General features: G+C 40.9%; 1 protein-coding gene across 1 annotated transcript in view; it reads left to right on the top strand.

Moving 5' to 3' along the window:
• The first annotated feature begins 714 nt into the window (after window positions 1-714).
• Window positions 715-23,812, top strand: part of slc41a1 (solute carrier family 41 member 1) — a 52,156-nt gene continuing 29,058 nt past the window's right edge. Inside the window, exons 1-3 of the mRNA XM_041783388.1 lie at window positions 715-965; window positions 3,714-4,873; window positions 19,318-19,425. Coding sequence (XP_041639322.1) covers window positions 4,388-4,873; window positions 19,318-19,425 — 594 coding nt within the window. The 5' untranslated portion in view covers window positions 715-965; window positions 3,714-4,387. The remainder of the gene's footprint in view (window positions 966-3,713; window positions 4,874-19,317; window positions 19,426-23,812) is intronic.

Raw genomic sequence — 23,812 nt, 5'->3', positions numbered from 1 at the left:
ACTACTGTATTCCTGAGTGAACTCCTAGTTTTTCTATCATCTCTGCCCTCTGATCAGGGCTGCACATCACGGCGCAGCTCTCCAGACAGCTTCCAGAGGGTGAGATGCTCGCCATCAGTCAGAGCTAAACTGTGGCGCCATGGAGCACGGCACAGCCGTTGTATGTAGAAATTGGGAGTTAGTAGGTTAAATGGTAACAGATGATAGTATCATGATTGGGTATAAATAGGTGCCTCTTAAAAGCTGAGCTGTTAATCAGTAATGGCTTGACATTCGCCATTTTGTGATGGACTGTGTGGGCAAACAGTCCAACATTTAATGAAAAATAACATTTAGAGATTTCACATTATGGGCTGTAGTAAATGATGACCTCAACGTATTTAGAGAGTCTGAAAAAATGGCATTGACATTTTAATCATTGATTCCCCATGAACTTTGACCTGGGTGTAGCTACTTTTGCCATGTTGCTGTAGCTTTGGTACCATGATTTTCTGTGGTGTGAATAGTACCTTCTCCAACTGCTTGTTTCTTATAGGAGGAACTGAGTGTGTTACAGTTGCGCCCACCCTCCCCTATCGTGAGTCCAGAGCGTGGAGAGGGAGGGCCCGCCTCTGCTTCCTGGCCCCCTGCACCGGACGGGTGTATTATAGATGCGCATCAAAGAAGCCGGGCGGCGGGGGCCACTGGACGGGTGCAATGTGACGGGGTCGGGAGTGACTGGGAGCCAGCCTTACCAGCGCGGGAGGGAGGGTTTAACCATTAACCTTCATTAACCATTAAGGCAGCTGTGGGAGAGGAGCCGGTAACGTACATAAGGCGTGCGCACCGGCGTCCACGCCTCAGCTTGAGCGCTTTACCAAGAGGTGGAGGATTCATCTACATCCAAGCCACTCGAGTCAGCGTGTTCTTACAGCTCATCATTCCGGTTCGCCCGCTTCTCCTCTCCGGACCACCGATAGAAAAAGGTAATCTCAGCCGAGGGGCTTTTTTATTTTACTATCTGCTGGACGTTTGAGCTGTAATTTTATCCGGTTGAGCGAGAAACCGGCTTGGAGTCACGTTTTTCTAACGGAATGTGCCACTTGCTAACTCAAACTCTAACACCTGCATTCTTCCGTCGGTAAAGGCGATGTGACGGTTGTCTGAATTGAAATATTATGGTTCATTTGCATTCACATGTGTGAGATTAACACTCGTGGTGATAGTGGCAGTGACATGGGCTGTAGCCCGGTGCTGGAACAGAGAGCCCCATGCCCTCGTTTAAATGAGCAGTAGAATAGAAAGGAGGGCTCGTCTATTCACTGCTGACCAGGGGAGCACTAATTTACGCCTTTGCCATGTTGGGTTCGGGTGGTATTGGTCCTGACTACTAAACAGAGGATTGTTTCAGCGGGGAAAAGTCTGTGTGCGGATGTCGCAACATGCGGGCGGAGGAAAGCTGCGTCAAAATAACTACAGTAAGACACGACGCTCGTCCTTGGACCTTCAAAATAAGAGTCGTCATTCGTTGCTGTACCAAAGCTCTCTTTCTGTAACTTGAAGAATATAATAGCGTCGGTATAAAGAGCTGTTTTTATGTCGTGTTTTCCACAAAGCTGTATGCTAACCCTAAACCTAACTGCAGTAGCGTAGTTGTAGACAGAAGACTAGGTATATAAGTCATTTAAATCGGTTTAGGGCGTTGAAATGTCAGTGTTTTTACACTTTAACTGCAATGTATCAACTTATCCTGTCAGGGAAAAACGCCGTCTTTCCCTTGTTTTATGCACATCAATAATTGTTATGTCGTTGAATTTCTGAAAGACGTTTTCCCACCGCATTCCTGCTAGCACTGGGATATTATTCCGAAAGGTATGACGGGAAATGCTTCCTCCGCAGTGGAGTTGTCTTGACTGTGGTGTCACACTGATTCCAGAGGATGTACGCAGCACTTCTGCTAATGGTAGAATATTTTTAGCCGTCGTCAGGAAATTGGGTGCTGGATGAAAGTATTTTTAAAGTCGCTGTTTGTCTCTCCTCACACCTGCCATAATGTCAGTTTTCATTGGCTTTATATGTCATTGTACTTTGGCGGGACTTGCAGATAATTGGTAGTGGAATCCTTAAAGCAGGGTCACAGTGCTTGAAGAGGTACACTGAGAATGGGAAAAAATGCTGAATGTTTTTTCTTTACATTTCTTGCAGGTGCATTAGCCTATTTGATGTTAATGTGCGAAGTTTGGGCTTTTTAGATTATTTTACCTAACTGCTGTTCCATCTGATTTGGACACAGTATAACAGTCAACCAATCTCCATGAAGGAGTTTTGTGTAATCATAACACATCTTATACAGTAGGATTCCTTGGGACAAACCTGTATATCAGGCAGATCTTGGCCTGAAAAGTTTTTTTGTATTGGCAGAAAGGAATATTTCTTTAAAATTGCTGCTAGTACATGTTGGCATTATGTAATGTTAAGATGAGCATTAAATGAGTCCATTTAAAGCAGAACAGACAGACCTACCTAAGCAGTAGTAGCATTATTGCATTTTTTCCCATTCTCATTCCTTAAACTTTAAGTGTGCTTTAAGCAGTGTTAATTTTGTCGACTAAAACTATGACTTAAAATGTTCTTCAACAGCCTTTTTTTCCATGACTAAAATTAGACTAAAACTAACAAAAATAGATTTGTGATGACTTGTCAAGATGACTAAAATTAGACTAAAATGTGATGTAGTTTTCATCGGACATTCAAAATCCGTGCTATTTCTCCACTGTGGGTAAATCTGTGAAAAAACAATGCATCTGCAGCTCTTCTGCCACTTAGCTGTAGAAAGCAGGGACCCCAGGTTTAGCAGGGTGCAGAGAACACACTACCATGATTTGGTACCAGATTTAGCTTAGAAAATAAATGCTTGGACTAAAAGTAAAGACTAAAATGTGAGAACTTTTTATGGAATAAAACTAGACTAAAACTTTTTGAGTTTTTGTCAACTAAAACGTGACTAAAACTAAAAAGAATCGAAATGACTAAAACGTGACTAAAACTAGAAAGGCTAGAAATGACTAAAATGTGACTAAAACTAAGACTAAAATTAAAAATAGCTGCCAAAATTAACACTGGCCTTAAGGACAATAGTTTTAGGTCTGAAGCTCTGCTAGTTTAATTTTTGCACTTCAAAATGTATTTTTGTTACTTTTCTTAATTGTTGGAACCGCCCTTTTACTGTGTTGTGCAGTCGGGAGAAGTAATTTAAATTTGAAAGTATACATATTTTTGAGTAATGGGGAGCATTTACAGTGTGTGCAATGTAGAGCTCAGTGCAGAGGTCATTACATTACTGTGACTGTTTAATAAACATTTTATACAGTGGTGTGGTGGTGTATGCAGAAGTGGGTATACCCTTAATTTATATACTCTTTATTTAGAAGTGGATATACTCTATGGATACAAAAGTAAATGGGTAAACTCCTTGTAGGTTATACCCTGCACTACAGCACTGGTTTTATGTATAATGTACATGTAAACCAAAGAAATCACTTTGTTTTACATTACTAAATGTATATATTTTAAAAAGAATACATCCTTCCTTTAGAGTTGATTATGACTAATGAATTAATCAGACTGTTAAATCTCAGCTGTGGTCTACTGGTTAGTGATAATAAGAAATGATTCTGTACTGGTAATGGAAAATTTTGACATTTGAATAATCAATGAATTTGTTCCTTTCCCAGGTGACTGTCCACTTTGCTTGGAGGTGCAGTGCTTTCCCCGCAACCCGTAATTCAATCTTCATACTGCAGGTCTTTAAATATCTCTTGCTTGAAAACCTGCCAGGAGCCACGTGGTGTAAGGTGAGACATCCCCAGCCCAGTACACCGACCAGTCTGACATGATCAGTGAACCGAGAGCATGACCAGTCTGCACCGCAATAAGACCAGAGACTTCTGATTTATTTTTTTCTTCAGCTTTTACTTTGCTTTAAAGGACTTTTTAGAAGTGACTGGAGGGGATTTCTTTGGTGAGTCCCTAACTTCCTTTGTTTTTCCTTTCTCTACTGTTTTGAAACAGTATGCTTTCTTCTTTTTGCTGTTGACTACCCTAAGCACCCTGCAGTGAATGGAGAACATACTGGTTCTGCTCCCGAAGCACCGACAGGAACACGGGCTCTGCAGACACTCGGCTGCATGTGCCTTGCTGCAGGTTTTTTCCTACAGAGCAGTTTTCTCTTGGTCTTTAATAGCGACCCCCACACCTTGTAAGCCTCTTTAATGGGATAAATCAATTGGACTGATCAGGTGTAAAACCAGATCAGGTAGCCAATTCCTGTCAAATTTCCCCAAAACTGTCAGGCCAAGGCAACCTTACCGTTTCTTTTTCAAGCCCATTGTCTTCAAAAGGCTTCCGCATGGTACTTTGGTCGAAAGAACAAGACAAAGTCCCCGACATCGACATGTCATCTGGGGCCATTGAGGTGAAGAAAGAGGGAGGCCCCCTTACCCCAGCCTTCCTCAACTCAAACAGCGCCGTACACCCGGTGATCCTCACCAAGGGCCCAGAGGAGGTGAGCCCAGGTACAGGGGTCGAGCTCGAGCTCACAGAGGTTACAAATTTCAACGAGAGGGCTGCTGAGAACGGGGAGGATGAGGAGAGGTCTGAGATTGTGGTGGCCATGGACTGCCGGGCCAATGCTAAAGGACAGCGGGAGGAGGACGCTCTCTTGGAGAACGCAAGCCAGAGTAATGAGAGTGATGACACCAGCACTGACCACAGCCCAGAACCACCAGCACCACTGAAAGAGACCTCCTTCACCATCGGACTGCAGGTGGTGTTCCCCTTCCTGCTGGCAGGGTTTGGGACAGTGGCTGCTGGAATGGTGCTAGACATCGTCCAGGTGAGTTATCTCATCATATATATTCTCTATTCTGTGAGATATATTAATGTATTTTCAAACAAGATGAGTTAGGACAGTGTCATTTACATCGACATGGTTTATGCTGATGAAGACCTGAAAAATAAAAAGCCAGGCTTAATACTGAGCAAAAATGTTATTTACAGAAAGAACCATTAACAGAAATATGCTTATTGACAAGACTATCTTTTTAAAACATCAAGTGTAATTGGGAAATCATCATTTTATTTACCTTATTTAAATTAGAGGAGTTGATATTATTGTTCAAAATGAAAATATATTGATGCCAAAAATTGCAGGCAAACTCCTGAACACAGTGTAAATTGCACATTGCCAACAATTCAAACAGTGGTAGGACCTAGTGAGAAGCAATGCTTTTCCTCACTGTTTAAAGTTTTTAAAATGTTGTAAATGTGTTTTGAAAATTAGACAGTGCTCTTTCTCTCTTTTATTAAAACATGACTGAAGATTATGAGATGTGTGCACATTTGATGCCAACGGTTAGTGATACAATGGAGATTTTTATGATTTCAAAACAAATGGTAGAATAAAGAAAGTTTGACAGCTTATTATGGATGTGGAAATTTAGTAACAAAAATTTGTTTGCTTCTTTAAAGCAAACACAATCACAGTGTATGTTGCCTATCCCCAATATGCCAAGAAAAATATCCAGAAAGGATTTTTTGGTCATATATTGCATCCTCAAAGCAGTGAGCACATCATTCATTGAAGACTTGTAATGCCAAAATACATTATAATGCCAAAAGCATTGGCTTACCAGCCTTGACTTGCATATGAACTTAAATGACATCCCATTCTTAATCCAAAAGTTTGATATGCATCAGTACACCCTTTGCAGCTATAACAGCTTCAACTCTTCTGGGAAGGCTTTCCACAAGGTTTAGGAGTGTGTTTATGGGAATTTTTCACCATTCTTCCACAAGCGCATTTGTGAGGTCACACACTGATGTTGGACGAGAAGGCCTGGCTCTCAGTCTTCGCTCTAATTCATCCCAAAGGTGTTCTATCGGGTTGAGGTCAGGACTCTGTACAGGCCAGTCAAGTTCATCCACACCAAACTCTCTCATCCATGTCTTTATGGACCTTGCTTTGTGCACTGGTGCACAGTCATGTTGGAACAGGAAGGGGCCACCCCAAAACTGTTCCACAAAGTTGGGAGCATGGAATTGTCCAAAATCTCTTGGTATGCTGAAGCATTTGGAGTTCCTTTCACTCAAACCAAGGGGCCAAGCCCAGCTCCTGAAAAATAATGCCACACCATAATCCCCCCTGCACCAAACTTTACACTTGGCACAATGCAATCAGACAAGTAGTGTTCTCCTGGCACCACCAGACCCAGACTCGTCCATCAGATTACCAGATGGAGAAGCGCAATTCTTCACTCCAGAGAACACGTCTCTACTGTTCTAGAGTTCCAGTGGCGATGTGCTTTACACCACTGCAATTGACGCTTTGCATTGCACTTGGTGATGTATGGCTTGGATGCAGCTGCTCAGCCATGGAAACCCATTCCATGAAGCTCTCTACGCACTGTTCTTGAGCTAATCTGAAGGCCACATGAAGTTTGGAGGTCTGTAGCCATTGACTCTGCAGAAAGTTGGCGACCTCTCAAACCATGTGTCTCAGCATTCGCTGACCCTGCTCTGTCATTTTACGTGGCCTACCACTTGGTGGCTGAGTTGCTGTTGTTCCCAATGGCTTCGACTTTGTTATAATACCACTGACAGTTGACTGTGGAATATTTAGGAGCGAGGAAGTTTCCCCACCATTGCACAGATGGCATCCTATCACAGTACCACGCTGGAATTCACTGAGCTCCTGAGGGTGACCCATTCTTTCATAAATGTTTGTCGAAATAGTCTGCATGCCTAGGTGCTTGATTTTATAAACCTGTGGCCATGGAAGTGATTGGAACACCAGATTTCAATTATTGGATGGGTGAGTGAATACTTTTGGCAATATAGCATATGTCTAACTCGACACAATTCTGGTTAGAAACTGGGCAAATAAAAGTAAAAGGGTTATCATGGTTGCTTCTCCTTTTGGAGCTTCATTTTTTAAATTGCACCAGATGCTTTTTGTCTTTTTCAAATATGATTAAACGTAGGGCTGTCAAGATTAATTGTATTAATTACAATTAACTATGATCCACAATTAGTGCACTTATATTTTTTATTGGAATTAATCACATGCCTTATTTCTGCTTTCAAACAAACTTTGGTTAAGCCACGTCAGCATCTCCCTGCAGTCACAATGATGTAAAATATGTCCACCACTGCTCCTCAATGTCTTATTTCACTTTAAAATGTCACAGCTTAGTGAACAAGTTAAACGTTATCCAAACCTTGTCTTATTAAACATTTGTTCAAATATTTCCTTTTCACTGCATAACAAGTTTCTTTTTTGTGTTAAAGTTCATTTTAAAGTCTTCAATCTACCTGTACTCAAACTTTAAGTCTGTTACTCTTAGTTTACGACAGTAAAAAAGTCACAAAAATTAAAATGCAAAAATTGAGGAGTTTTAGAATGCAATTAAAAGGGTGCGATTAATTGTGGTTAACTACAGAAATTCCAAGATTGTTCTTGATTAAAAGTTCTAATCTTTTGGCAGCCCTAATAAAAAGACTTAGAAATTCCATTCTAAAGTTAAATGTTGTGGGTGTTGTAGAAGTATTTTGGAAGAGTGGAACAAATCTGGTTTGGCCAAACTACTTTTGTCTTTATCTTTAAAACACTGTCACCCATGAGGTTAAGCATTCAGCCCTTCAGATGCTGAACAACTTTATTTTCCTCTCTCCCAGCCCTGTTTTGACTGTAACATAAAGCTAAGTTGTAGTACCAGAAAACATTCTTTCCAGTGTGCCACTTTTGCATCACCTAGCAGAACCTGTATTTACTGCATCACGTGTACTTAGGATGGGCTTGCCTCTTTTGAATTTGAATGAACTGGTCTAGCAAGCCCTGGTTAGATTGTCTTATGTCAGTCATTGTACTGATGGCATGTCTTTGGGGAAGGGTTGTGACGCAACATGGGGGTATTTACAAAACCTTTCCCTCATGAAAGGCCTGCCTGCCTTTCCCTAGAGCTGCCACATACTCTTACAATCTCCAGTGATCTATTACACACCCTTCTGTTTGTTTTCTGGTATGCTTTGACACAATAGAGTTAATAGTAGAAGGTGATCATTGTTAAACCTTTTGTTGCCAGAGAATGGTTTGATTAATGCTGCCATTGAGAAATTATATAACTAAATTTAGAATTACTTGCTGTCCTTTTTTTCTTGTTGACTCACTGCAGTTGCTCTGAGTTTAACTCAGTGTGCATGTGCACTGCAAAAATACAGGCCAAAGTCATGCTGATAGGTCAAATACAGTATAACTCTGAAGGCAGCTTGTGATAGAGATAAAGTTTGAAGTGTCCGGCTGCCAGGAGACCAGTCCGGGCACATTGTGTACACGCATACTGATGCCAGCATGGTGGACCCCAGGAACTCGGCACAGAGAGGAGGGGAGGAGGCAGGGGAATAAGTGTACTTTCTTTGAGCACCTGAAATGGCAGCGCACTTCAGTCAAGTCAAGCCAGTCAGTGTGAAAACAAAACACAATGTGGTTTCGAAGCCTTCATTACCGTGCGGTTAGGTATCGTCACTAAACCAGGAATGCAGAGGTTTGAGGTCAAAAAGTTTTCATGCTGCCTCAACCAAGGCACCATGCTGCTGCGGTTTCTCCAGTTTCCAAAACACTCTGCACATATTTCCTCTAGAGGTAAAGCTGGGGAAGAGAAGACATAGAAGGTACAGGGCCTTATCTCTCTCTAGTCAACCATGATTGATTACAGGTAAATCTTAGAGAAATGCTTGGAATGAGATGTAAGGTTACAGTTTGAAACCAGCATTGAAATCCCTCAGCAGTCATCATTTGTTATTGTCCGATACAGGATATATGCCTCTGGGGATGGGTGTTAATGCTCGTATTTCTGATCAAGCCAGAAGATAGCATTAAACATCATACAGGCAAGACTTCCTTTTCCATGAACAAAAACACAGCAGGTGTTTACACCTGCAACTCTCATACTGTCTGAGAGTTGTGCACCTTTGAGTCTGATCAGAAGCTGAATGTAAGTTGTACAGGGACTTCACTTTTCACTCTGGCAGCAGTATGAGATGATTGAAATTAACATCAGAGGGATTTACTCACCATTGATAAAGTTTGATGAAATACCATCATGACAGAGATTTTTTAAATGACCATTCCAATGGAGGCTGGATTGATTGTCTCTATTTTAAATGTATAAATTATAGTGTATTGTTATCACCCTTTAATGCAGATTAACAGAGGAATAAAGCATCATAAGGATAGTATCAGTGTTAGCTGGTAGGTCATCCCCTCCTAGATAGCTTTCCATCTGTCATTGACCATATAGACTGTTTTACCTGCATACACCAAAGTCAACTTATATGCAATTGGTCATTGCAGCTCTGATTATAAACGCACTTGAAACAGAAATCAGAATCTTTCACGTGTTTAAATTTTAGATTTCTGTCCAGAGTATGAACAACAATGATCAGTTTGAAACAAATGGTCTGTTCGTCCAGCTGAACACCTTGCAAGTTGTCGCTCTGGCTTACTCCCCCCTTCATGACTCAGTGAAATGCTAACTCAGCTAATCCCCCCTGTCCTTGCATGAAGGTAATTGTCTAACTCTTTCAGACTCTCTCTCACACACAGGACACACTGAACTAGTTCTTTCTTTTCAGCAACTTTTAAGCCTGTAGATGATGCGTCAGTGCCTCAGTGAGTTCAGCATTTGTGACTTGGACCGGTGAATGGCTTGGCTTTTTCCATCAGTGTCTATAAGGTTTCTTTGAAATGTAACCTCTTTAGCGTCTCTATTACCATCTTTAGTGCATACACGCACATAGAGCTTATGGCCTCATTCCCACTTGAGGTTGGCCCCGAAGGGGCTGTGCAAGCTGGTATAGAAGGGTGAGACGTCTGCATAGTTCTGTTCAGTGACTTGGCAGCAGAATGACCTAAAACCGTCAGTCTCTTACAGCCAGGGCCAGACACTTAGGGCTTTGAGGGTTACCGGCTCTCTTGGACTAAAGGTTACGCATAGCTTTTAAAGGGCATGTCATGATAGGTTTCCTTGGAATGCCAGTGTCAAAGGTCAAAGGGGTCTTTCACTAGAAAAGAAATTTCTAAAAAAATAAGTTTCTTCCAATAAACAAACAACCCAGAATGCAACAAAAAAGGCAGTCAATTAAATTCTCATTACCATGTGTGTGTTATTATTATGTCTGACTCAGTGTCTAGCCATCTGTCTTACGCTGTGGTGTCCACAGACGTAAGCAGAGAAAATAAAGAATTGGGACAAAGCGTCCGCCTCAAAAACAGTCTTAAAAACAGTTACCAGTAAACAGGAAATCTTAGTATACACAATGACTCTCCACCAGCCAAGCCCTCACTGCCCACTAGTCACCATTTTGGTCTAACCACATCCACTTCTCTGGTGCTCAAACAGGAGCCTCGGTGCGACCAGAACGTGGGCCTAGTCCCTCAAACTGAATCATCATTCCAACTTTTTTTCCAACCTTGTCCCAGTTTACTCAAGAGTATTCACACTCTTTTTGAACTGCATTACATTTGTCTCTTAAGATTACATAGTGCTACTTACATCATCAGATGGACAAACCATGGGCATTTCTGTAAACCTGCTGTTCCTTTTTCCCTTTTGGACAGGGTTGGTTTCTATGTTTTGCTTTCTGTCAGCCTTAGATCCTGTTTCTAACAATCATTACCATCAGCTGACAGACAACACCAGACAATATCCCATCTTTGGTTAGCATTTGTGTGATAACGATGGAAAGGATTAAGAGGGTTAGACTGCTTTCGTGTAGACACAAACCCTGGCTAATCTTTCACTCAGTCGTAGATCCTCAGCAGTTCTTCCCAGATCCCAGTTTATATATTTGCACTCCAACTGCTCAGGTAGTTAAAGGCATGCCAGGCTTCTTTGGGATTTGTATGTTTGGCAGCTTTAGTTCTTTTTCTTGTGAGACTTTGTGTCTTGGGTATTCATGACCCTAGGACAGTGTTTTCAAACTTTTTCGCCCAAGGTACACCTAAGGTTAAGCCAAAATCTCAAAGCACATCATATTCATATCAATAACAAGAAGACTTTTTGAATAATACAACAGTCAAGGTGGCCCATTAGAGGGGATAAAGGGGAGAAGTTTCTGGGGCACAGACAACTGGCAAAAGTTGGAAAAAGGTGGCAAAAATTGGTGAAATGTGATGAAAAAAAACATGGCAAAATTGGGCAAAAAGTGGCTAGGCAAAGTCAAAATGGGTAACAGTTGGCATAAGGGACCAAAAAATGGGTTAAAAGTGGCTAAATAACATGTTGAAAGTGTCAAAAAGGTGGCAAAAATGGGTTACAAGTGGCCAAATTGGATTTAATATTGTGAAAAGATGGTAAAATGGGTTAAAAAGATTTTAAAAATGGGCAAAATTGGCCAAAAAAGTGGCCAAAAAAAGGCAAAGTGAGTGAAAATAGGAAAGAAGGTGGCAAAATAGATTACAAGTGGCAGAAAAATGGCAAAAAAGGGTTAAAGTTGCTAAAAGGTGGTAAAGGGGGGTTAAATGTGATGGAACAAAATGGCAAAAAATGTCCAATAATAGCAAAAGTAGGCAAAACCTGGTTTAAAAACAAATAAATAAATAAAAAGGTAGCAAATACTGTGAACAAAAATGTAGCTAAAAGTTCCAAATAAGTTGCAAAAATGGGTAAAAAGTATTTTACAAAAAGTTGCAAAATTCCAAAAAAAGCAGCAAAACAGGTTTAAGTTGTCAAAATAGGTGAGATGGACCCAACTGCAGTCAAGATGGCTGACATGGGCATCGCAATACATCCAGTCCATGCCGGAAATCCCAAGCGGAGGTTTCTTCTTCATATTGGACTCAGCTGCCAGTGTTTGTCAGTCGTTTTCGCGCCCAAGCCTAACCCTTGGTGCTGGATCTCAGATATATCACCTTCCCCACTGCCTTACCCTGAACCTAACCACTCGGGTTTTAATGCCTAAGCCTAACTTTAGACGTACGGACTTCCAGTTGAGACTTCTGGTATGGATTGGATGTATGTGGGCCATCTTGTCTGCAGAAAGGTACTCTTGAAATAAGTGGCAACACGGGTAGAAAAATTGGTTAAATTGGTTAAAAGTAGCGTGAATTAATAATTTCAACACTAATTTCAACTTAATAATAGCTTGCCAAATGAGGTAACTGTTAGCCAGGATGCTAGCACCAATGCCATTGATCTAACACACGTACACCGATATCATCAATAAATCACAGCTGGGGAGGGCCCTCCCTCTGGGTTTTTTCAGGGGCCCAGTCAGATCCCCAAGGCACACCTAGACTTGCTTTAAGGCACACTAGTGTGCCTTGCCACACCATTTGAGAACATTTTAATGCATGGACAAATCTGATGAACTTTCCTTGAATCTGATTCCTCTGCTCATTTTTTCCTTGTTGATAAGGCCCATTTTAGTGGAAGTTGTTTATGATTTTGATAAATCCCCAGGACTTATTTTGACTAAAGTGATGTAAATTTTAATGTTATGTCATGTGTTTGTACACGAGTCTGGACCAGAACCAGTAAAATGAAACAGACACCACCGGATGTAGTTTCTGGGATGATGCCGAAGTTGCGTTGACATTGCATACCATCAGGCTCAGCTTTCTTGTCGGTACAGTAAGTACAGTGATCGCAAATAAAATGGGGCCATGTTACTCAACTGGGCAACCTGACCCTTGGGGGGCTTGCATACCAGAGCTCCTATAGGTCTGTACACAGAGGTACTGGGGTTGTCCAGTAGAGTTCTCAGAACCAAGGAGGTGGCCAAGAGGAGGGAGGGCTTGTTTGGCTCTGAGCCAGCGTTCCATGGAGACAACAACATATATCACCACAGGGGAGGCAGAGAGGGAGATAGAGTAGAGAGACAGAAGTAGAGAGGGAGAGAAAGCTTGAAAACATGCGGCATTGAGAGAAGAGAGGAGTGCTTACAGAGGTGCTCACAAGGCTGCTGGGTTGGCAGAAGGCAGTGAGCCAGGCCGAGGGGCTGCCTGTTGGAAAAGAGCTCTGCTTGGCCTGCTGACAGCAAGGGGATGGACAGAAGGAGTTTAACTCACACGAGAGTTTTGGTGGCAAACCCACTGATACAACACAAACTGGAGTGTAGCGTACGCCCTTTATCAGCCCTGTACATCTGGATGCACAGTGGGAGCAACACACCAAAACAGACATGTTAGCTGGCTGCTGTGAGAAATGCAGGCCAACAGTGTTTTTACTTTGCTTCAACGTGAGCCCTACTCTCTATTTTCCTCCCCTTGCCTATTTTCTCCTCTACCCTTTTCTTTCCTGCGTCAGCCTCTCTGAATATTGATTCAGCTCTGGGTAGACTGGACTGTAAGTGCTGGGGGCCTTTGGGCCTGGCTCCAAAGATAAGCACTTTCACTGGAAATAGATCGATGGCCTGGGCCTCAGCAATAGTTTGTGGCCACAGTAGACCTCAAACTTGCTATCACTGCATGTGCTTTAATGGAGGCACAGCAGAGAGAGGCACTTCAACACAGTGACAGGCCCAGGGACATACAGGGAACCCACTGCTCAAGGACTGGCCGACAGCCAGGAGGAAGGTTATTGAGGGTCAGATCTAATGACACAAGCTATACGTTACATTAAAGGCCATCTGCTCATATCTGGATGACGGAGCAGACATGTTCATTAGCACATGCCAAACATGGTTTCTGATTCTCCTCAGCAGACCCACTACAGAACACTGTCCTTAAACAGGTCTATTTCATGAGGGACATCAGTTCACTCTAAGTCACAGGTGTCAAACTCAAGGCCCGGGGGCAAAATCCGGCCCATGGAACAGTTGAATCCGGCCCGCAAGATGATCTCATATTTCTGTTATAACTGGCCCATCAGTATGAGGTCTGCAGATTTTTTCAAGTATGACAGTGTGAACTTATCCTTGATGATTTAAGATATCCTTGTTAAGTCAAAAAATCTGAAAAAATTAAGGAGTGAAACTATTTAGAAAATAAGGCAGAATTGTGGGAGAAGAAATTAATTTGTTTTAATTTCACATTTTCAATTTAGCATCTTTCAGTGAGGACTCAAACTTAGGATTTTGACTTTTAATTTCATACTTTGAGCATTTCAACTCATAATTTTGACTTCTCATATAATATTTTGAGCTTTAAGATTCATAGGTCTAATTTTTAAGTGATATTTTGACCTTTTCATACCAATTATTTTGTGTTTCACCTCATGTTTTCAACTCCAGACTTTGACTTCATAATCCCATAGTTTGACCTTTTAGACTCGCAATTTAAAATTTTGAATTAGATTTTGACATTTAATTTCCTGAATACAAATTTCATTTCTTATTTTGACCTTTAAAACTCATGATTTTGACTTTCTATCTAATATATTTGACATTAAAAAACATTATTTTTCAATTTCCATTTTATGTTTTGACCTTTTTTTAAACAAATACATTTACTTTCCTCAGATTGTGAGCCTTTAAACTTATGGGTTTTTTTCATATTTTATTACCAGTGAAATAAGGTTGACATTTTATGGTTAAAAAGGTGACACTGTTAGGCCCTTAGGTTAGTCCTGAATCCAGAATCTGGCCCCTGCTGTGATTGAGTTTGGGTGTGACTAAAATACTTTCAGATATCTGCTGTCAAACCTACGTAAATGAAATCCTGAAATGTGAGCTTTATCTGGAATGTTTTTGCATTGTGCAGGTTTCCATCTATCACTTATAGCATGGTAATAAGTCAAGGGTTTCCATGACTATTTGGAAAAACAGCCAACTGAAGGTACATTTGAAATAAACACAAGATACATTCGCCCTGATTAAAGGACAATTGCAAGAAAGAAACCCATAAACCCACTAGCGTCCCTTGTATATTGGCCCCCACATCTCAGTCATGTTGGGAGGCATAAAACCAGCACATCACCAGGGTTGTCACTGCTGATCAAATTAGTCCCACACTTATGTAAAGCTTGCCAGTAAGTGTCAGCTTCCCAGAGCCAACCCACTAGCTTTGCCTGCTATAACAATGCACAATGATTTCTTATCTTACTTATTGCATGGCCATCACAGCAAACAGTACTGCTATCTTCAACAAACCTTGGCTCTGTACATGCCCCAATTAGTGACAATGCTGACAATAACTACCACGGCCCCCACAAAAAAAAAAAAAAATTCCTGGTTCCAACATCACACATGAAAAATAACAGCAATGAGACCAAAACACAAAATACAACAACAAAGAGAAGAACCTGAAAAGAGCTTGGAAAGAAGACAGGGGAAGCAGCCAGTGTACATTGCCCTGATCTGAGTGAGCAGTCACCTCCAGGAGATCAGGTTGATAATCTGCCTTCATCTACTCCTGCATTTGACCCTAAAGCCCAAATCACATCAGTGCCGAATGGTGCGATGTGTCATTGCTGTCCTTAACATGCACCAACAGCAGTGCATCAACAGTTAAACTCCTCACCAGCCACTGCATGGCAAGGTGCTTGATGCCAGAGCCGAAAGCCCACACAGGGATCACCTCCCTGCCTTATTGGGTAAGTGTATAAACTAAAGGAGCACGGGTGTATTTTTCTTCTGTCTATCCTTCACCTTGGGCAAAAGATGGAATTAAATTTCTTTTCCTGTGCCCTCACGCCAACCTTGCAAAGTCGCTGAATTTGCCAGACTCCATGCCCGTCTTCAGGTAAATCCATCTTGAAAAACTCCAATCCACACCGACCAATCAGTGTCATTCAAGGAGAACAAGGCAGTGGCTATGGGTGGGGTTTGGCTGTGCTATCCAATTGTAATGGCTTCCTCAGTGGGGAGATTACCTCCAATGTAGCTTTAGAATGGCATCAGTTTTATTAGAACCCGACCATGTCTCTGTATGAAATTAAGAACAAAGACAACTCAAAGCTTTTCATGATGTGAAAGATGTTTCATTCTGCTGCTGCTCCTCCTGCTTTAGCATGAATATGTGAGAGTTATAGGGGAAGGGGTTACTTGTGTGAGTGGTTAGTGGTTGTATACAAGGGCTGCTAGCAGAGTGATTAGCTCACACTTAGCCACAGTGGCAGCTTTGTCAGAAGTGGATAACTTGTCCTTATTAAAACACTGGCAGAGAGCAACACTGAAAGCTTTTCATGGCAGAAAAGATGTTTTCGCTCTTCTTGGTCTGCTTCAGTATTTGTTTTTTGATTGGTGCAGCTGGGATTTGCTGGTGTATCCAATAGCTGCTGCCACGGTAGCTTTTAGCTCAGATGTAGCCGTAGGGAAATGGTAGTTTAATCAGAACTGGGCCATGTTTTTTTAAACAAGAGCACAGAGCCATATCAAAAGCTTGTCTTGGACTGGCCTCAGTTTTATTCACCAAGAGGCTCCGCCATTAACTATCTACAGCAGCAGTAGCCTGTCAGTTTATGAGTTGCACATGTGCATGTCTTTTGTCTTGTCACTGACATGACGGGCACATGACTGTCACATTCATGACGGCCCGTCATGAACGTGACAGACAGAACGTTCCTTCAGTTACCTATCGAGAATTTTTTAAAAAGTCCTGCCCTTCCCAAACAACCTTTATGGGAGCTTTCCTAGATGAATGTATGAATGCATATGAAACAGTCTATCTGGCATGTCAGGTAACCCTCAAACCACCTCAAACAGAGCTGCTCCTATGGTAGCCGAGTTGGAAAAAACAGCAGTTCTCTCGGGGGAACACTCCGCCAGCTGCAGCAGGCGGTGTCGGGAATAGAGCAGTGCCCTGGCGCTTCCACGGGCGTCTGGCTGCAGCCGGTGTGGGTTTGCTCATGGAGAATAATGGGGGCAGTCGTTTTGATGGACGGTGCTGGTGTGTTTTTGGCTTAACATCCAAATCAACTGAATAGATTTAACTGTTTCACTGACTCATTCCTATCTTTTGCAGACTCTGTCCTTGCAACCCAATCTCTCAGTAGTAAGACAGCTGATCTTACTATAAAACCCTGTACATCCCACTTTTACCGGACGAACCCTAACCTTGCCACATTGGTTATTCTTTCAAACAAGCAAGGCAAAAAAAAAAAAAAAAACTTTCAGTCAAAGTTAAGAAAACAGGTTGATCTGAGGCAATCTTAAGCCTCTTAGAAAGAAACTTCAACACATGACACCCTGTATATTGCAAATTTAGGATAATCACTTAATTTGATAAAAACACATGAGATGCATACAGTTTTATCCTACTAAATAGTTGAAGTCAGTACCCACAGTAGTTGGCAGTAGGATTACTTGTCAGTTAAGTTAATGATTATTATTCTTAAACTCAGTCTAGGCCCAAAATCTCTTTTAAATGCTTCATCTAAACACAACAGCCTTCTACCACAAGCCACGTGGCTACTGCCATGCTGCCATAACTCTCTATTACCTCGATGTAAACTAGGACAGTAAAAAGATGGCACTTATAGCTTGTTTGGCAGTATTTTGATTCAGAAAATACTGAATTTCTTGTGGTCTTGTGTTCAATAATAACTAGAAAAGCACTCGGAGAGCGCATACCTCCGCCATTAGCCCTATATCCCAATAGTACAGTATCCTTTTAAAAAACAAAAAAATCATCAAAATCTGTCCATAACTTTTTGGAGTTATGTTGCTAACAAACTAACTCACAAACAAACAAACCCTGCTGATCACATAACCTCCTTGGTGGAGATAATAATAAACTAATAGCATCAGAACCTAGATGTCAAAGATACTAAGTAAACCATGATATCATACACATCATTAGTGTGCAGGCATTGGAGAGCCCAGGAACCCAGGCATCACAGGAACCCAGCTACACAGTCTGAGACCATGAGGACCAAAATGTAAAAGTGAGCAGTTAAAAAAGATACAAAACGAGAGAAATAGGAACATTAAAAGGAGGGTAAAAGCAATCAGACTTGATATGAGAAGTAGAGCAAGAACCAGAAAAAATGGTAAATTTGCAATGAAGGGGGAAATATCCATTTAAGATAAAGCTGTATACAAATAAGGCATTAAGACTGATAAATTTAAGAGCAAAAGCAGAAAGAGAGCACACAATAAAACGGACAAACCATCATGGATCAAACCATTAAAACCAATTAAGAAGATGACCTCACAAAAATGTTAAATACTGCTCAGTTTTGACTGGTTTTGAAGTGCTTTCTTCACTTCTTAAAGCAAATTTGCTTTAAATATATAAATCAGTTGGCTTATAACATCCCTTATTTATGGCAAGTTTGTTTGTTTTTGTCCTGGGCTGTGTACATGTTTATAGTTGCTGTAGAAGTATAAGAGAACCTGGCTAGACAAATTTAAAGGAATGCAAAGGAGACATATCCATAGGTACAAATCTCAGCTTTTGATCGGTAAATTGAGAGGACTCACTGGTAAAAGGTGTTCCCTTTAGCATTGTTTTTACAGTTTAAAATTATGCACCGCAACATTTTTGATCAGTTTCAATATTGAGAAACAGAAATCTAGCAGTTATAACAAATCTTTTAAAATGGCAAATTCAAAGCCACTTTTTGATGATCTAAGTTCACAAGTTATTTAAATGCTCTTATTCTTTCTCAGCTTTTCTTTGGATTATTTAACAGCTAACATCATTCATGAATAAATTTCACATTTATGGCTAGCAAGGCCTCTGTTTTGTTTACATTAGTCTCCTGCTTTCTTTTAAAACTTCTCTATCTCTTGTTATCATTCTTCTTGCAAAAGCTACGACTGACAGCCGGTAAACAATTCTGCTGGTTCATGCACCAAAGGAAGTCAAGTGCATGGCATTTACAGAAATGTGAAGTACTTGTGCGTTTTAAGATGTCTGTCTGCAGCCAGAAGCCTCTCTAAAAATGCATCGTAATAAAGACTTCCGGTCTGATAGTCTGATAATTTACCTTCAGGTGATATTGAGGTATGCTTGTCCTTGCATTAAAGCTGCAGCTAATGATGATCAGCAGGTTAAGATAAATCACACTGGAAAGGGCGGAACGTCAGCCAAAGCAGGAGGACGATAAATCATTGCAGTCCGACCTTGTTCTTGTTTAAGGGGAGCACAGTGCTGACAGGATACATAGTGTAAAGGTCTGTGGAGACTATCATGTCCATTATACAGGTCTGGTTTCACAACTGAATCAATATAAAGAATAAGGTCACAGAGACAATGTGTTCCTAGCTAAAGATACATTCCATATGTAGGTGACAGTGTATCAGGTTTCTGTGAATATAATAAGTCCTGTTTCACTTTGGCCCTGTGTTTTACATGCTCATGCTGTGTAACTGATGTTGCATGATTTAATTCTGCAGCACTGGACGGTGTTTATGGAGGTGTCCGAGGTGTTCATCCTGGTTCCTGCGCTGCTGGGACTCAAAGGCAACCTGGAGATGACGCTGGCATCCAGACTTTCAACAGCGGTAAGAAATTACATCTGTGTGAGTGTGGGTCTGTGTGTTGGGGAAAATTTACTCTTGATGAAGTTACCTGAATTACAGGGTACCAGACACTGCAGCCAGACAACCCGCAAAACACTTTCTTATTCAGAATGCAGCAATGTTGAGATCAGATTTAGTCTGGAGGATTGTTGTTATTATCATGGTTGTGTAAGGTGTCTCCTCCTTAAAAGTTAACACATCTATCTCATTGCCTTGAAGCCTTGTCAGACCATTTAAGCGGATTGTTCTCAGAGTCAGAGGTCATATTGCCAAATGTGACCTGGTTTCAGACCAACTGATAGTAAAATTCCTGGCCCTCCTCTTGTTTTATCATTGTCACTGACCCTGCTAGTGTGCTCCCCTGAGCTGACCTTTTGAAGTTTTAATCTCTTAATTTCATCTGAACCGGAAATATGTCTCAAACATCCTCTGAGTTGCAAAAGTTCACTTTAACAAAAATAGCCTGTGCTGCAAATAGTCAGCATGTTTGGCTTTGCTGGTTTGGTCTAACCAAATGGTTTATGGCTGAAAGTCAGTGCAGAGTTATTGCTAATCATGCGGGCTGTCCAAATATGCCTTTTAGCCTGTTAGATGGTGCTGTGATCAGCTTTTCTGCATGTTTCCACAGTAGTCATTGTAAAGGTGTAGGTTGTTTTCCATAGTTAAGAGCTCTTTACTATTGTACCACTCTCTGAGCTAACATTGTCTGTGGCATTATTTGAGGGTCAACGACCCAGGCACTTGGCTAACCGGAGGTTAGCAGCACACCTTCAAGGCATAAGAGAATTAGCACAGCGTTGCTCTTAAGCACCCCGATCCTCACATTCTTTCCACTGGACGGTAGGAAATGTGACGAAGCTGATTGGCATTGCTAACAGTGTCCCACATTCGGCTCATGTTATAACAGCCATAATCTATGCCAACAAGACATTTGGAATTCAGTGTGAAATATGTGAGACCACAAACTGCTCATGGCTTCAAATCTTTAAGATTCCCACGGTTTCATCTAAGCCGTCCAGCAGTAGCTGCTTATTGCATCCAGTATGTTTTATTTAACATGATAAACGGCTGTTTACTTTTCAAAACCATTACATCAATATCAATGATGTCAATCTCAAATACTAGAATGTTTGCAAGACTGTTTATAATTCAACCTTACATAATTTGGTCTGCCAGTGTGACGGTGCTTACAGTTACACCAGACTCAAATGCAGTTCTAGTTAAGGATATCTGTCTTGCCTTTCCAAGGAAGCCTGTATTAGGGTGTTCATTTAAAGGGAAATCATTTTTAAAGTCAGTGGCATTTATTTGATGAAACTCACATTTCTTATAAGTAGACCAGGATGTAGGACAGCGTGTGCCAGCTTTGATGCTAACTCATAATGATAACTGCCTTTAAAAGGCTAGCAGATTTAATGCATTGCTGCAATTTTAATGTACAAAACAATCTATTTTACTTATCTTTGGTGAATAAATGGGCTATTTGATTAAAAATGTAAATTAGAATCAGTCACTTTTAGACTTTAGAGTTCCTAGATTTGTTTCTTAGCCTCTCTACATATGAACTTTACTAATGCTAATAACCTTCACTACAGTCACCACATGAGTGAGGTAATGAATAACATTCATTTGTGTAAAAAAATTAATAATCACACATTTTGAAATAGTTTTCCATCCCTAGCACTGGTCTTTCTCAGGATAAAAACTCTAACTTTTTGGTTAACTGAGATTTAAAGAAATTAAAACATTTTTACAGGAAAAACCAGCTCTGTTATCTCAAGATAATGACATGAAATATCAAGATCTTGGGAAATCACAGAGTAAAATTAAATGCATGTTCTCTCAGGGCTTCCATCCCTTTCTAAATAAAAGCCAAATACTGTGAATGTGAATGAAAACTTTAAGAAAGGGTTTATTGGAAGGTTAAGGTTTAATAAAATACCACTGTTGGATATTATTTAATGATTTTGTTGTGTGTTTTGTTTAACCTTAGATGTGAATCAGTGTCAGATCAGGAAGGAAGTTGATTTGACAATGTCTCACCAATGCTTGATCACTGATTTAACACATTGTCAATGTTTGCTGGTACCTGGTTGAGATATTACACTGGACTCAGGCTATCAATCTCCCTTTAAGGCACAAATTATGATAGTCCAGTTTTCACAGAACAACAGAACTAACTGATGTTTGAGGGAATCAGATTTTGTTTAAGCTGATAGAGTCTGTCATGAGTGTTCATAGATTTTTGCATCAGTCCCATTTGCCTCCATTGATTTTAGTTAATATAATTTTTTTTTTTTCACATTGATCATAATCATACAAAGTAGGCCACAGTCTGGTGCTTGTCCCGAGACATTACTGTTAGCTCTCTGCTGGCTGGCCTCAGCAGGACCACGTTTCTTTCCACGCCGCCGCTAATTATGAGCAGATTAGGACCACTGTAAGTTTCCTAATGCGCTTATTACTGAAAAAAATAATGTAATCCCTCGAACTGGCTGGCAGTCTGAGTTCTCAATTCACATGACCGTGTTTCCTTTTAGATTTTTTCCCCTTTTTAACCTCTTTGTTTTTGAATCTTTTACTGAAACTGGTCCTTTTTCTCACTTGTTTGTATAACTAAAGAAAATGCACCATTTTTACAGAGTTTGTTTTACCCCCTTTCATCGCTCTGGGCCTAATTGAGTGCATGTTCTTGGATAATGATATTTCAAGGATTACTTAAATTTGGCAGTACCTGTATTGTGACTGTGTCCAAATAGCCAAATAATACCACATTGACCAGACTTTAATGAGAGCTTACAACCACTACAAAAGCCTTTTTATCCGTATTTGTTGAGTGACACTTCAAAGTCATGATAATCACATTGATTACAAGCTGAAATTGAGTGGTATTATCATTAAGCTAAAATACATAGTGATGATTTGGAAGCATGGGGTTGAAAAGCCTATAATGCCTCTTATGTCATCCATGAATCACTTTCACAACATGCACAGGGATGCATCTCTCTGATCCAAATGCCAATAATCCACTCGCCCACTTACAAGTACACACCCAAAGCCTGGGACTTGGCATTCACATTTCACATCATCATGTAACACGAGGCAGTGCTGTTGTGTACCATGATGTCCACATTGCACTGATTCACTTTGCATATTGTTTTTCGTAGAGGATATTTTGCTGAAACAAGTTTTGTCTAAGGGAAACTCGATATGCTCCTTTGGGTTCATTGTGAGTCTGCAATGCCCCTAATGCTCCCCACTGGTGTTTGAGTTATTCTTATCTTTCATCCCTCAGATCTTTTTTTTATCAGTCTTTGTGGCAATCTGCCCTCCTGCACTGTAGTCATGGCAGGAGACATCAACGTGCACGTGTGCTTGCATGTTGCTGTTCAGAGGGAGTATTTGCATGGTTGTAATGCTTAGTAACTGGCAGATACACAAGGTATAATGACATTCCCTCCTAAACACGTGATCATCTTGTCATCAGGGCTTGTGAGTTTCCCCTGTCATGCTGCCAGATCGTGCTTCTGTTAGAAATCTGAGAGGGAGAGAAGACCCACGCAAACACATGCATGGAAAAAAAACTAATATGCACACTCAGATATCAAGATAATCTCATTTTGTTTTGCATAGTATTGTATAACCAGAATCAAATGTTTCTATTTTTACACACAGCCCTACTGTGATTTTCTTTAGTTTTTTAATCCACTTTAGGAGCTTTTTCAATCTCTTAAACAAGCAAATATAGGTTTATCTTTAAGTCATGTCAGTCTCAATCTCCAGTGTCACCATTCTAGCTGCAACAATGCTTATTACTTTATCAAAATGTATTATTTGAATTTATTTAGCCAGAAAAATCTCATTGAGATTAAAAATCTCATTTTCATGTGTCCTGGCCAAGACGGGCAGCAGCACATTTAATGAAGACAGACTCAAAAATACAGAGCAATTACAATCACAGAGACACCAGAGCAGAAAGTCCTCAGTCAAAACAACAACCTGATGCATCCTCCTCCAATGCCTACAATCTACCTGTAAAAAGATTTAAAGAGGCCGGCTCCTCAAGACATAATGTCTTTTGTTGCAGATTCCAGGCTGCAGGAGGAGCGTTGCTATAGCTCTTTTTACCCTTTCCAAGACTGACTTTGGAAACGGAGAGAAGAAGTCAATTTTGTGACTGAGTCATTGTAACTTCCAGCACTTCTCAAATGAATAAAATCACACAGCTATGATGGAAGCAGGGTTGCACGGCGGCGTAGGGGTGTTGCCTCATAACAACAAGGTCCCTGGTTTGCGTCCTGGCCAGGGACTTTCTGTGCAGAGTTTGCATGTTCTCCCGGGCAAGCGTGGGTCCTCTCCAGGTACTCCA

This window comes from Cheilinus undulatus, linkage group 3 (assembly GCF_018320785.1).
Source record: "Cheilinus undulatus linkage group 3, ASM1832078v1, whole genome shotgun sequence".
NCBI classification, from domain to species: Eukaryota; Metazoa; Chordata; class Actinopteri; order Labriformes; family Labridae; genus Cheilinus; species Cheilinus undulatus.
Note: the sequence above shows the minus strand (reverse complement) of the source record. Positions and strands in the feature narration are given on the sequence as shown.